This window comes from Oryzias melastigma, linkage group LG23, assembly GCF_002922805.2.
Source record: "Oryzias melastigma strain HK-1 linkage group LG23, ASM292280v2, whole genome shotgun sequence".
Lineage (NCBI taxonomy): Eukaryota > Metazoa > Chordata > Actinopteri > Beloniformes > Adrianichthyidae > Oryzias > Oryzias melastigma.
Genome location: NC_050534.1, coordinates 4,333,076 through 4,348,742, shown reverse-complemented (window position 1 = coordinate 4,348,742; position 15,667 = coordinate 4,333,076). Strand labels below are relative to the sequence as shown.

Below are 15,667 nucleotides of genomic sequence, written 5' to 3'. Positions count from 1 at the left end.
AGGTCAACTGAAACTGAAACTGAAACTGAAAGGGCCACTCCAATTAAAGAAAAAAACATTTTTTGATGTTTTTATTATGTATCTTGTGACATCTTTCGGACGATGGAGAATATATACAAAATAATTTAGCAATAAAACTGTGTTTGAGTATTTCCTTTATCAAATCATGATCAGGAGCAGATAAAAAAGGAAATTGGCAGATCAAAGTTTTCATTCTGATGCATCAACCTAACAGAGAAATAGATCCAAGAACATCTTTGTTCTCCTCTTCTGAGCTGGAATCTGGATCAGCTGCATAGCTCCAATTTTGTTTTATTGTCGCAGCGCTAATGTTAGCACAGGATTGTGAGAGACTGTAAGCTAAGGAGCTTGTGAACAAAGGGATGATGGGATATCAGCGGAGGGTTACTTCTTTACCAACACTCTCGCCCACAACTCAGAGTTGAATTTCTGAGGAACTCCTACTCTGTAAAATATATTTCCCAGAAAATTAGACAGGATTTCTTATTTTGGCTGAAAACCGCATAATCGTCAGTGAAAGATCTTTGAAAAAAGAAACAAAAATGTAGTTGGAGTACGACTCATTTTAGCTTACAGCTCTTCAGAGGACTAAAATTTGGCACAAAGATTCAAGAGGCAGCTGTAACGGCCTGTTTTTGCTCTGCCTGGATTCAGTCCACTCGGTGTAAAAGCAAAACAAACCAAATGAAGGTGTCACATGACAGCTCAGTTTGCCACAATATTTTATTTTGAAAGCACCTTTTTATACAGTTGATGTGCAAATTTGAATAGGGTACATTTCAGAACAAAAGTTGTGTATATACAGTAAAGTGACTTTTTTTTTTAAATAAACATGTCAACCCTACTTTTAAAGATAGACTACTGCTCCTTGAATATATCAACACCACCAAGGTAAAAATAATGTTTTGAAGTACAATTCCACTTTTTTAAAACAAAATTCTGTTACCATTATTAATAGTAAGCTTAATTTACTGTAGTCAAACATGTTAGTGAGATATTATGAAGAGTCATATCTTGTATTTTACGGGTTTCTGGGTTATTTGCCAACCATTCATTATATAGATGTGTTTTTTCTGAGTTCTTTGTGGATAATGAGTCACTTATGACTCTTTTTCGTCAGTTTGAACTGAAGTACGTCTGGCTAAAAGTTGATGTCTGCAGACTTTAACTGGGTCAAGAAGATCTCTGTCAAGACAAGTTCACCCTAATTTAATCTAATAGTTAGAGATTGGCAGCAGAAATGTTTTGCATGTTTTGCTGCAGCGTTTTGTAAATGGAGCCGTGATAAAGAGAGGTTATATTTAGCAAGCATTGGCTACTTCCTGTAAAGTTCTGGCTCGAGTTGCTGAGAGGACAAAACACGTCTAGAGTTTCAGACCTCGAATGATCGTGTAGACGTCAAAACTGAAGTGATTTGTTGATGAGGTTCAGCTTTAGTGTCTGAGGCTGCGTTGGATAGCTCTTTGTTTTTTTATTAAGGTTCTCTTGTACCATCACTCTTTGATATATGAAATCTGAATAGATTTTAAGCTGTCAGTGTTGGTTACAGAAAAATGTGTGTGCAGTTGATCGATCAGGTGTGAGGAAGTGAAAACTTGAATAAGTGTTGCCTTTACTCTTCAAAGCTATTAACACACGGAAAGAACATGTTGAACGTAAGTTTTTGAGCACACTTTTAGCAAATGGTGTTTACACAGGTCTGTTAACAGCTGATACAAGCACATGCACTAAAATTTGGATGGTGCGAAAAATCTTGCTCCAGACTTTTTCTTTCACAGCTCAACTCCAATTTATAAAATACTTGGTGTCATAGAATTCCAGCCAGACGCAAACCACAATCATGAAATTCTCCTCCATGATCAATTGTCAAACGGTTGGCACTTTCGTGCTTTGACAAGGACAGCATCCATACATCACTACCAAATCCAAATCCTTGATTGGTCAAAGTTCAACTGGGTAAACTTTTGGCCCCAATTCAATCGCAGCACATTTTGTATGAAGAGGCCAAAAATAGCAACAAGAAAGGTAGTTTGTCCTCTCTGGGTGGGTGGAGTGCTCCTGCCTCAGGTGGAGGAGTTTAAATATCTTGTTCACGAATGAGCGAAGATCGGACCGTGAGATCGACAGGTGGCTTGGAGTGGCGTCCGCGTGCGTTGTCGTGAAAAGAGAGCTGAGCCAGAAAGCAGATCTCTCATTTCTCGATCTTCGTTCCAGTACTCACCTATGGTCATGAGCTCTGGATCATGACTGAAAGAACGAGATCCCGACTACAAGTAGCTGAAATGAGTCTTCTCTGGAGGGTGTCTGGACACCCCCTTAGAGATAGAAGCTCGGTCACCCGGACAGAGCTTGGCGTAGAGCCGCTTCTCCTCCACATCCAGAGGAGCCAGTTTAGGTGACTTGGGCATCTGGTCCGGATGCCTCCTGGACGCCTTCCTGGTGAGGTGTTCCAGGCATGTCCCACTGGACGGAGGCCTCGGGGAAGACCCAGGACACGCTGGAGAGACTACGACTCTCAACTGGTCTGGGAACCCCTCGGGGTCCCCCCAGAGGAGCTGGAGGAAGTGGCCGGGGAGAGGGAAGTCTGGGCATCTTTGCTTAGACTGCTGCCCCCGCGACTGGGTCCTGGATGAGTGGAAGAAGATGGATGGATGGATGGATGGATGGATAGATGGATGGATGGCATAGCAATGCGGGAAAGCGTGTCAAATGTGGAAGCCTGAAACACACGTTAACAAGGAGTTTTCATTGGAAGAAGTTGCCAGAACGAGCATTTCTGAGCCTGGTGTCAATGTAGCATAAAAACAAGAGATATTTTCTAAATAACACAAATCAGATTTTTGTAATTCTTTACAGATGTGTACAGATTGAACGCATGCAGAGTTCTTTTGGGTGTGAGTCACATGTATGACAACATTTCTGTGAAATTTTGTTTGTTAAACTTGTGGTTTCCCGAACAATTATTAATACTGTTGTAAGTCATGTTTAACAGGAACATAGAAATCTATACAACACCGAGTGTCACATTAAATGTGGTCATGTGCGGCATTTTACTGTGTGACGAAGCTCATAAAAATTGACTGTATTTCATACACATCACATGAGAAGCACATTTTCCTTGAATAATTATCCAGTTATGCATAAAGGACAGTAATCTGAGGCACACTGTGAGATTGTTGTAAACATGTTGATGTCACATTCAGTAATTACTTTAATTAGGCCTAACAAGAGTTGACAATTTCCTGTCTTACACAAAAGGATGCGGCGTTTCTCGTGACTCACATAGATGAGCGTGAGGAGGCTCTCGGTGGCTCCCTGAGGCTTTGGATGTTTTGTCTTGCCCTGACCTGCTCGCGTAATAACTTACTCTAGGAGCAGCAGAGCCGTTACTCCTGAAGGTACCCAGCGAGCTTTGAGTCAGAGCCAACGCTTTGATAATTGTCACAACAAAGCCTTGGTGTGGTGAGAACCGGCTCTGATATCTTTGGCACATTAGACTGTTTATAAATTTATATCTGTCAGTTATTGACCCTGACCGTGCCAAGATCCTGAACTGGAGCTACAAGCTGCTGGTTCTGTAGTGAATCCTTCTGTTTTCTTGTTGGACCTAAAACCCCTTGGTGAGTATTTACTAAACATCATGACAGGGCAACGTCACACCAAACACTCTTTTTGATGCTTTGGCACCAAAGTGTCAACTTTGTTGTTTCTTGGCTAAAACCTTATCACACACCTAATTGTTTCCCTTTTTTTTGGAATGTGGATTGCCTTTGGGCGGCCGAGGTGTAGAGCAGGGGTCGGCAACCTTTAACAGTAAAAGAGCCAATTGGGCTTGTTTTTTACTGATCAAAACCTAGAAGGAGCCGCATAGTCTTACTTTAGCCTTTGGGAAATTTGGATTTGCATTCATGACCTTCTTTTTTAAAAAATAATAAATATAAATTATGTCTATTTTTTGTCATGAACAAAAGCAAAACTATAAAAAGAACCTAGCATCTCTGAAAATGTCATATTTTTTATTTTTTTTTTACGTGACAAAATCTCAAACAAGTTTTTCATTCTTTTTCCCTCTTTGTCCTCAGCAGTCTTGCACTGCTGGGTTTAGTTATTTTAGTTTGGGGTTGGGCCTTGGTAGTCTTAGTTTGGTGGCTTTGTTTATTTGTTTTCTTTAGGTAGTTTTGGTTAGACAGCCATTATCAGGAGCTGCTGACTAATGGTTGACATGGTTGGATCAGCAGTCTCTATGACTTATTTTATGTTTGGATAAGGAGCCACGATGGAGAGATAAAAGAGACATATGTGGATCTGGAGCTGCAGGTGTAGAGGTAGAGCAGTCAACCTCACATCAGAAGATTGCAGGTTTGGTTTTCCAACTTTACCAACAAATTTGTTGAAGTGTCCTTGAGCAAGACACTGACCCTCACATTAGTCCTGGTGGTTACAGGTGGGCACCAGTGTTAGACAGTAGCACAGTCTGCATAGGTGAATGGGACTGTCCCTGTACGGCACTTTCAGCCTTCAAAGAAAGTAGAAAAGCGTTATATAAGTACGTGCCATTTGTGAGAAACACACGGCGGACGTCATTCTGTCTAAACTCTGCTTCTGCTGTTGCTATCGACTCTTGTTTTGAGCTTTTTGTACCTCCAGGCTCTGAGAGTGGAACCTGATTGTCAACACCTTAGAGCATGAGAACTCTGTGCTGATTGCTTCACCGGTGGGGCTGCATCTTTTGATGTTGGCAGTATGTTGGTTTGGTGCACCACAGTCTTCATTAAAGGGTAGCCAAACCCTAACTCAACTAACTTTTTTTGGTTGTTGACTTCTATAAATGGGGCTTTAAAAGTGCTGCCTGTTGGTTGTTGCCAATATTTTTAACAATTTATAACAAACTTCTTTAATTCCTGGAATTTTAGTCTAAAACAGTCAGTGTGCTGCCCACCACAGAAATGAGGTATTACAGTTGAATTTTGTGATTGGTCAACTGGTGTTAGTCCAAGAAGTTTCATGTCATCATGCTCTGGGCTCCAGTATAGAAGCCCCGCCCATCTTTTAACACTTGACACACTCGAGAGTTGAAGCTCGCCACACGACCGTTTAAGCTCTCCTCGCGACACAGAGAGGGGCGGAGCTAATCAACTACCTTGGCTTCTCCAACAACGCTGAAGTGAGCGGAGCTCACTCTGCGATGCTGACGCCAAGAGCGACGGAGGACGTTCAGCTTCGCCAAGAGCGATGGAGGTCGACCTGTGAGGCCGAGAACAGCAGAGCTTACTCCGCGATGTTGACGCCAATATCGGCAGAGGACGCTCCGCTATGCTGAGAACAGAAGAGCTTGCTTGCTCGCTAAACCGGCCCTTGGAAAGCTGGCTGACCGACAGACAAAGATTTCCAATGAACTCCTGTTGCTCTGCAGAAACTATGTTCCAGAAAATCACATCATCATCACTAATAGACCACTTTGAAAATAGATCTAAGACAATTGGAGCCACTCCATTGAATATTTGTGAAATTAATATAGACAGAAAACCTTAAGTAGAAGTTTTTTCTAGGTACTTTCAGATAGTTTTCATTCAAGCTTTGATGGGTAGAGACTTCTGCTGGCCCAAGCATGGTGGGGGGACTATTCTCTGACTAGGTTGGGGCTTTCACTTTTCGTGCTCCTGTGTAAGTAAAATCTGTCTAACACGCTGTCAAACTTCTGTTTGCTCAGCTGCTGGACAGAAAAGTTTATACAAAAAGAAATGTAAATCATGAAAACTAAATAATAATAATAATAAAACCTGAAATAAAAATGTACACCTCCTTTAAAGATTGTGCATTTTTTGTTTACAGATTAATTCAAGTGTCAAGAACTACATTTTCAACTGTGATTTTTTAGGCCTTCAGTATGACATAAATGTGTGCATAAAGTTTAATATAAACATACAACTTGAGTCAGAAAGGACCCCTCTTCGTTTTTCCAGGATAATATTATAGTAAAACTGCTGCCTTAAACTCTAAAACTCTGATGGTCTTTTTAAACATTTTGAGTTTTGGTCATAAGTTCTACCGTGACAGTTTAATAGATTGCCTAGAGGCTGCAATGCTTTTGTGCTGCTTTAACCAAAGTAAAAAACTGTAACATCAGTCAATCAGTCGTGATATCTGACAGTTTAACGAGCTATTGTGCCATCGCACGACCATCCAATCATATTATGTGGAAACCATAGAGATGACTTAGTTGCTGACTAATTACGAGGACATTCCTGAATCTGAGCATCTCTATAAAAGCAACAGCGTGAAGAAAAGAAGGTTGTTTCAAGTTGGCATTTTTCTTGGATAAAACAAGTAATTACAGAGCAACGCTCAATAAAAACAGTTTGAAACAGCCTTGTAAAAACTGTTTGGCCGCACTGTCTTGTTATCTTTCAAGACTGACATAAATGGCTGATTATCACAGTGAGAGTGAGGAAATCATTTGTCTCCTAAAATAATGTGGATGGCTACCTTTTCCTGAGGGAAGACTGGCTGATATAAAGCTGTTAAACTGGATGTAGGAGTATATTTTTTTAAATAAATGTTCTTCTTTCACATCTCAAACTAATATTTGAGCTAACCCTCTACACCAGGGGTCCCCAAACTTGTTCTTGTGAGGGTCACATAACTGTTTTCTTCTCTGATGTGGGGTCGGGGTCGGTTTGTAGGCTAACAGAAAAGTGTAACAATCGCAGCCTGAATGTAAACATTTACAGTTTTCCAGAAAGACACACATAGCCAGGTTTAAAATGATTCATTTCTGTAATCTTCGTTGAAAAAAATTATCCTTAAGCATTTATAAACTAGATATATAGCATTACCGAGCATAAAATAGCTGAGTAAGATATATATTTGGAAGAGCTGGAGAGCTATGGGCGTCCAAAAAAACATACATAATAATAATAATAATAATAATAAAGGAAAAATAAATCAATATAAAACAATGAAACCAATAATTAGTCTATCCTTTCCCTTCATAGTTCGGACTGCAGAAGGGTGGAATAAATAGTCACGATCGGACAGATTGAGAGACAAAAAAATTAAATCCTGATTTCTAACATAACAGGATAAAACAACTATAGGACTAAAACACCAGACAACAAAACACGATGACAAAACCCACTTCAAAAACCCAATCCGCCCAGACAGGCAAAGGGAATGAAATCCCACAATTCTTTGTGCTGCCAGATGTGACAGAAGGCCTCAACTGTTTGTGAATATCACTACAAAATTATTTACAGATCCCATCATACAGTGTGCCAGCCGCTCTGCTGAACGCCAGTGTTGCCAGAATAGGCGATCTCCTATATAATATATAACTTTGACAGAACATTTTATGGATAGAAAGAACTTTTGGGATATTTATAAGTTTATATTTTTATATATAAAATGACATACAAGTAAAGAAATTTCAAGATTTTTTTTTTTTTAACATTCACTTTATTTCTAACTTGTATAAATTTGACAATATATTATTATGGAGAGTGAAATATTAAAAGCTTTTTAAGGTTTAAGTTGATTTATTCTGGAATAATATTCTTGCCTCTTTTTATTCTAATTTATCTCAAAAAAGTTTTGAAAGTTTCAAAGTTTCAACGATTTGGTTTTTTTATGTTGTCAATAAATGTTTATGCTGTTCGGCCCACAATCTAACGTGTTTTGAATTTTGGCCCCTGTGCGATTGAGTTTGACACCCTTGTTATACACAATGCATGGAAGACTCGAGGCGCTTTCACATCGGCTGCCTGTGGTGCGTTCAAGATACACTCTACGCCGCTTAGCACAGGGAGGAGATTCTTCTTCTGTTGTATTTTTACTGTACTTTAGCTCTTCTCCAGGCGTTTTTGTTTTCACGACTCTGTTCCTTTAATGTCTGTCTGGGTGTCATACTAACCCGACCGGGCAATGATGTGATCATGTTTGGCACTTCTATGCCTTGAAGTGGACGCTACGCATGGACCACTCCCAAGTCTGAGTCCCTGATTGGTCATTGTGCCGCGCTGCTGCGATTATACGTGAAAATGTTCACCCGGGTCGAACATTCACTGCGTGCTCAGTACATACCTGATTTATGCGTAGAGTTTGCAACATAAAAACTTGCGCAGCAACGGGAGTTCCAGGCGCATACGCCAGGAAATCTGGTGTGTGTGCGTTTGCATCAACTTTTCATTGAAAGTGGCCGGTTGTGTAAGCACCTACAGAAGATGTTGAGAGATCAGGTTTATTATTCTAAAGAGTTCTACAAAAGCATCAGTTTTCAGGAATAGGTGGCGTAGGACCCAAACACAGGAGACCAGGCTTTGATGACAGAAACTGAATATTTAATACATTTACCAAAAAATGAGAAAAACATGGCACTGTTTATAGAGAAACATAAAGGCTGGCAGAACAGAACGGCTGACGTGACAATTAGTAAGTGGAAACCAGACACTTAAATAGGCTGCAGGTAATTAAAAGAAATTAAGACAGCTGTGGATCATGACAAACCTGAAACTGGTGTGACTGACAAGGGCAACTTAGAACAGGACCAAATATAACAAGATCCAAACCACAGAATCCTCACAACAGTAATCACGTCTCCATGCCTGTGTTCATGAGATCGTTCAGTCTTTTATGTGTATTGCAGGTTCAAACCTCACATTTCTAAGGCTCAGAGACAAACTTTGTAGGGGTGTGTGATAGCAAGCGTCTCGCAATAATACGTATCGCGATACGTGACTCATGATACGATATATATCCCAATACATCATGAGAGAGAAAAAAACTCTACCTGAATGTTTATACTCCTTTCATGGTAATAATTGGTAAAACTGATTTTATTTAATAATCACAACTCTAAGCACTTCAACTGTATCTCATATTCAGGTTGTTTTTTTCTACAAATTCATGGTGCTTTTCTTTAGGCAAATTAAGAAATATTTGTTCTTAATCATTGTGCTATCCATGGTATGTTGACGTTGGTAGTTGGGTCATCTTGACTCCGTAAGATAGCACTAGGATTAAAGGGAACAATCAACATTATCTGATTTCCACAAAATATTTTTCAGTAAAAGAAGAAAAAAATATAATGAATTTGCCTTTATCAATGTCTGAATGGTCTGAATGGTGCTTGAATCCGTGGTTCAAAAATAAAGAGGGAAATCCACAATATAGGGTTCTGGCAGCAACGTAGTACAGAGTTTGGGTTCGATCCATCTCAAGTAAAAACTAAGTAGTACACGTCTCATAATAACGACAGTCGTGAGACTGAATATTTAGCAGAAGCTGGTTCTAGTAAGATCTTGATGTTTTGGTCGTGGTCTAGAACGGCTCAAAGAGGAGCAGTGTGCTGCCAACTAGCGGTCGGAGGTTTAGGTGGAAAACAAAACTAAAACGCTGAAGGAAGATCATAAATGATTCTTTAAATATCGTCTTGGCGGCATTTTACATTGGTAAGTATCGCCAAACGAAATGTTGTGATATTTAGCAATTATTTTATGATGATAATTTGCTATTTTTTGGACATATTTTTATTGTGATGTTTTGCAATTTTTTGATATATATTGATTTTTTTTACCACAAATGATGGAGCTTTCAATTCTGAACACAAAAATAAATAAAATGGCTCACTAGACCTAAAATGAAGCGAGTTAATATTTTTACATCTTAATGAATCAGCTTTGTTTATCAGGTAATTGAAACCTTTTGGTAATCACAGGTAAAAATATCAAGGGACTTATGTCTGTTTAGATACTATCAACAAACTCCCAGATTTTTATTGTTTTTTAAGTAAAGGTTTTTTTAATCATAAAAAAAGCTGATAGAAATTTGACTAGCTAGCTACTTTCCTATTTGTAACTTTTTTCAGTAGAAATGAATAAAAGTGGAAAAGTGAAACAAATTTGCTCTTTCATTCATAATGATTAATATTCTCAGTAAGTCTCAAAGCTCTTTGTGATGATAAATCTTCAGCAGAAAATGGACACTTATGTTTCCCTTTAATTGAGCTAATTGAGCAGTGAAAGAATGGCGTGCGATTCTCAGGATCATCCTAACATGTGCTAGCATGCAAAACAGCATCTGTCTGCAGATCAAATGACTCTTTGCAAATACATCAACATATTATTTTTAAAGAATGTTTATTTTTGAGGGAAAAAAACATCAAACACACATAAATTTAAGCTAGCAAGTCGTAGGAGTTTCATTATTCAAATGTGTGCCTTCTGAGAAAAAAGGCTCTGTGGTGAAGATAAATTGTGACACTTCAAAAAGGCATTTCTGGAGAAGGGTTTAATGATACAGGCTGAAGGCAGGATGGTAAACAACCCGCAGGGAAGAGAGCCTCTGAGAGTTGTTAAAGTAGTGAAACCAACAGTGTCAACAAGTTGTACAGAACAGGAAAGTGTTCATGTCCCCTTCATCTCTCAGGCAGTTTCAAACTTGTACAGTCATTGGTCTTTTCTGGAAGACAGGTATGTTGTTCGAGCTCCAACATGTTAGTTCATTAAAAGTACATGTTGGCTTTCAGACGGGAAGAACTGCAAGTATTTACATTGTGGTTTCAAAGTTCTCGCTCTCGATAGGTTAAGGGGTTAAGAGCTTTAAAGACGGACAATGCAAAACCCTCAACCCCTTAACGCCTGAACTTATTCGCAGCTATGAAAAAAGATATTTACTTATGCTTTTGCTTTTAAGTAAATACTACATTTGGGTAATTTTAGAGCTAATTTGGTTTGTCGCATATTTGACACAACAGGCATTAAGGGGTTAAACCCTCTAGAGAAAATATTGGAAAAAAAACATAACCTGTGTTTGTTTCAACTTTTTCAAGGTGCATTAGTCAGAATTTTGATCTACTTATTTGTGGCACATTAACCCTTTAACACCCGGGGCGTCATCAGTGACGCTTAAACACAAAATCTTTAATTCTTCAGACTTACTGGAATGACGTTGATTGTGTTAACAATTTAAAATTTACATTAAACCAGGGAACATAAACACTTTTTTTTTACATGTTCATGATGATGGGGGACATACATGAAAATTTAGCCTAAAATTCAATTTATGACTATGAATTTATGACTATGTCTTTATTAAAATAGTTGTGAATCAGGAACAGACAAAAAAATTCTACTTGATGAAGTTTGTAACATGGGGACTGCAATCATTAGGCCACACAATCTCTGCTCCGCTCCATTCTGATTCATCCACTTGCAGAAAATAGATCCATGAACGTCTTTGTGTTCCTCGTCTGAGCTGGAATCTGGATCAGAACCGTACGGATGGATAGTGACGATATTATTCGCCATTTTTGTTGATCTGTAATGCTAAGTTGGGTTTGTGTGGGGCTGTAAGCTAGTGGGAGAATGTGAAAACATAGGGATGATGGGAAATGAGGGCAGGCTTACTCCATGCTAAAAGTCCACCCCACTAGTGATAGGCACTTAGATTCTTTCTCGGGATCCGATTATTTTCATTCAATATCCTGTAAAGAATCGTCTCTTTTGAGTCTCAAATCTTTAAAAAAAACATTTTTATGGGCCAAAAAATAATGGTTTGTACTTTAAAAATGCTTTAATGTGCTGTGTACACGAGAAGACTTAGAATTGCCATTTTTTGGGGACATTTATTACATTACAAGCCATTCTTTTTTAAATATCTGAATCAAATGTTGACATGCTAGTTCTTTTATGTTGTTTATGTTGTTTATTTTTCATTCTTAAGCTTTTCATTTATTGTTTCAAAGAATTAAACGATATTGTGCGTTAAACCTAGAACACTTTTGCTATAAAAAGTTACACCATCACTTTTGCTTTGTAATTTTACCTGATATAAAGTACCAAATAAAAAATATTTGTCATAAAAAATAGATCAAAATATGACAACAGATGATAAATTAGAGTAGCTTTTTTTTATTTACACAAGGAAATGAAAAAAATATAAGCAAAGGAAGATCCTAAATACATGAAAATGGAAAGAAGAAATGTATTCCCATAATTTGAGAGTCAACTCTTGACTTCCTACCATTCTTAGAATTGATACTTTCGAGGATGACCCATCACTACCCCCACAACTCAGAAGCAAATTTCTAAGGAGCTACTGCCGCCTTACAGAAACTATGGCCCAATCTGAATTCTTCCCTTCTCCCTCCAAACGAAGAGTTATAAAAAAATAGCATCTCATATTTCAGACGTCACTTTCGTTGATGATGTCACCAATAATCGCCAGTCTGCTAGCGTTAGCGCAGAGCTTCCAGCACTTGAATATACATAATATCAGCGGTTTTATAACTTTAAAAGGTCATGCTTCAACAAAAGGTCAATACTTACAGTTAAATTTGAACTTCTGTGCTTCAGAGCACACCCACGAGAAGAAAAGCGCTTCTCAGAGCAACGCGGTTTACCCTCACAGGGGAGGACTAGGTGTCCCTCCGTTTGGAGGGTCGGATTTAAATAATGAATTTCCCGGAAACACTTGCACTTAAAAGGAAGAATTCGGATTGGGCCTATGTCCTGGAAAACCAGTGTTTGTGTGGTTTGGCCAAAATGGTATAATCATAATCAAAGAAACACTTGACAATAGGTCAAAAGATGGTCAGAGTGAGTCTTTAATGAGATAAAATCATGTGATGTGTGCAGAAGCCTTAAAAGTCTCTGTGTTTCTCTCTTTGCAGATCTTACAGGTGAATCTAGTGATGTCCATCCTGCTCTATGTGATGGTCCTAGTATACCTATATGGTATCCAGGCAACCAACATGGACAGCAGTCGGCAGGAACAGCAGCAGGCGAATCCCGACCCTGTAAACTCTCTCATCACTCAGCTGCTGCAGGCAGATCTGACCAGAGGGAAGACCCGGGTCAACCAGAGCCAGCAGGACAAAAGCAGAGATTTGCGAGACACTCTACCTCACCTGCAGGACGATAACTTCCCCTCAGAGGAGCACCTCGATGTGGAGACGTTGGAGAACGACGACCAGCTGGTGATGCTGTTGAACTCAGAACTCCTCAGGAAGCACCGGCGGTACAGTTCGTCTCGGGTTCTGCTGAGTGAACACCCACCGCTGCACCCGCCGCCTCTGTACCCCTCGGATGATTTTGTGAGTGGGGTTATGGACAGGAGTCCGGCATCAAACAAGACGCGAAAGAAGCGCCAAGCTCATAAGAGCTACAGTGCCGAGTTTTCTGTCTGTGACAGCAAAAGCGAGTGGGTGTGGAATAAAACCAAAGCCGTGAACATGAGAGGAGAACCTGTAACTGTTCTACGCACTTTTACAGGCACTAAAGGACAGGTTTTCAGTCAGTACTTTTATGAGACGTACTGTAACCCTTCCAGGCACAGGGGGTGCAGAGGCATTGATTACAAGAACTGGAACTCACAGTGCAAGACCACACAGACGTTCGTCCGAGCATTTACACAGACTGACAACAAACCCTCCTGGACTTGGATACGCATCAATACTTCCTGTGTCTGTGCATTGTCAAAGAAGCGTCGCAGGACGTAATGGACCAGCACAAGTGACGAGGACTACCACTCTGTGGTTCTACTTCCTGTTAGAAATTCCATTTCCTGTTCTCTGTACAGGATAATGTGGTGAACAGCAACACTCTGCTGCTAAAGTAACCTTGGGTCCATTTCAAATTTATTTTTAAAGGCTGTTGAGGAAGAACTTACCTGTGAGGGGCGGAGCATGTGAGGGAGAAGTGTACATATAAATTATTTAAATTATATGAAACGCATGTAGTTTATACATGTTTATCAATCTATATATGATGTATGAGTATATTTGTGTTATTTATTGAAATAATTTGTCTTCAAAAAGACGGATGTTAGAAAAAGGAATGAAACAAACTTAATGAAACCGACTGTAATACAAAGGTGCTTCACAGTTCAACTTTACATGTGCCTTAAGAGGTAAGGTTGCAAAGCAGGAGTATGGTAAGAAAAACTGTTGCCATAAATGTTTTGGTAGTGAACCTAAAAAGTGTTCCTTTCACCAACATGAAGCCCAAAGCCCAAGCATTAAGTAGACATGGGACTTGATTGAAAGTCGCCAGACTTGGACAACCAAATGCAAAAAACTGTCTTGCTATGCAATTTCACTGTTTTCACAGCTGATGACACCTTTATCGTGTAACGCACAGAGTCGCCTCCCTCTTTGGGAGACAGGTTTGACCAAAAGATCCAAATTCCTCTTCTGGAGTTTTTTGCTGGTGACTGGTGGATTTCAGGAAAATGCAATGCTTTGATTATTCCATTCATCACCTGGATTTGTCCTATTACTTTCACCTAATGTCATGAGATATTTTTGTTTCTTCCTTCTAATAAAAATCTATATTTCATAATTTTATCTAGTTCTATTTTAAATTTTAATGGTGTTGCGCATTAGTTGCCATTTAAAATCCATCCCAAAGACTAAAGAAATGGAACCCATAGGCTATGTCCGAGTTCCCTCCCTACTCCCTAACCATATAGTGCCCTGGGTTTTAAAAGTAATTCGGACACCATGCTCATTACTTTTTATTTTTTTAATGATGTCACCAGTTTCACAAAGTAAAAACCTAATAAATACAAGCACTTTATGAGGTTTATTTTATTTTCTACCGGAACCGAAGGAAGCTGCTGCAAACGGTTCCTCATTTCAGTGCTTAGTTTCATTGTTTAGTTTCATATTTATCTTAGGACATGTCAATCCCTTCTACTCCGTTCAGTATTTTGAAGTTCTAGCCAATCCTTCTGGCTTTCCTGCGATAGTGGACGGGCTCATATAAGACCGGTGACGGGGAGAGCACGAGCAGCGCTCGAATGTCTGGCTGCATTTCACAGCAGGTCACAAAAGTTTGACAGGTCACTGCGTCGCATCAGCCAATCAGGAACTCAACTTTGGCCACGTTTTCAGTGACCCAATCAGCAGGTAAAATACTGATCCAATACGAGCGTTTTTGTCCGGAACTTCCATCCATTTCCTTAACCCACTGGAGGCACGGGGATTTATCAGAGCTCATCTCTGGCAAGGCTGGACGCACTCTGAACAGATCGGCAGACTGTCGCAGCGCGGCGGTTCTCAGGCTGCAGCGAGTTACGCATGCAGACAGACAGTCGCAGCGGGGAGCGGGAGCAGCCTCCTCTGGTCTCCTGAACTGTGATATTTTACTTATTTTCATCGAGACAATAAAGAAAAGGTCTCCTATTTTCCCCTCTCTCAGGTTAATGCAGAATAGCCTTCAAACTCAGTCACAGAGACACAGAAACACTGTGGAAGCGACCGTCATCCAGACACACCCTCGACTGAGATAAAAGCCCCAGTAACGAGAAATCTTTAAAGTATTTAATTTTTTTGTAAATGTTTTTAGAACTTCTTACAATAAATAGACCAGCATTATCTGTTTCTTCCAATATGAGGTTCAGTGCCTTGCCAAAGGATACTCGGTACATTGGCAGGCAAGGCGGGACCAGAACCTGCAATCTTCCAATCAGAGGTTGGCCTCTTTACCTCTGCACCATGGCTGGTATTCTTTTTTCTGTCTTTTAGGTAACAGATGTATAAGAATCCATGAGCCAAAGAAGCCAGAACCACCAGAACCAAAGCTATTTGTCAAGAAATAACAGAAATCTGGACCTCCAGAATGTGGGAAGAAATTGAATCAATATTTTT

General features: G+C 39.6%; 1 protein-coding gene across 2 annotated transcripts in view; it reads left to right on the top strand.

Moving 5' to 3' along the window:
• Positions 1-14,473, top strand: part of ntf3 (neurotrophin 3) — a 54,512-nt gene extending 40,039 nt beyond the window's left edge. The window contains exon 3 of one of the 2 annotated variants that reach the window (XM_024260858.2): positions 12,689-14,473. In XM_024260858.2, coding sequence (XP_024116626.1) covers positions 12,689-13,516 — 828 coding nt within the window. In that variant the 3' untranslated portion in view covers positions 13,517-14,473. The remainder of the gene's footprint in view (positions 1-12,688) is intronic. The other variant, XM_024260859.2, reaches the window with a different exon arrangement.
• Positions 14,474-15,667: the final 1,194 nt, after the last annotated feature.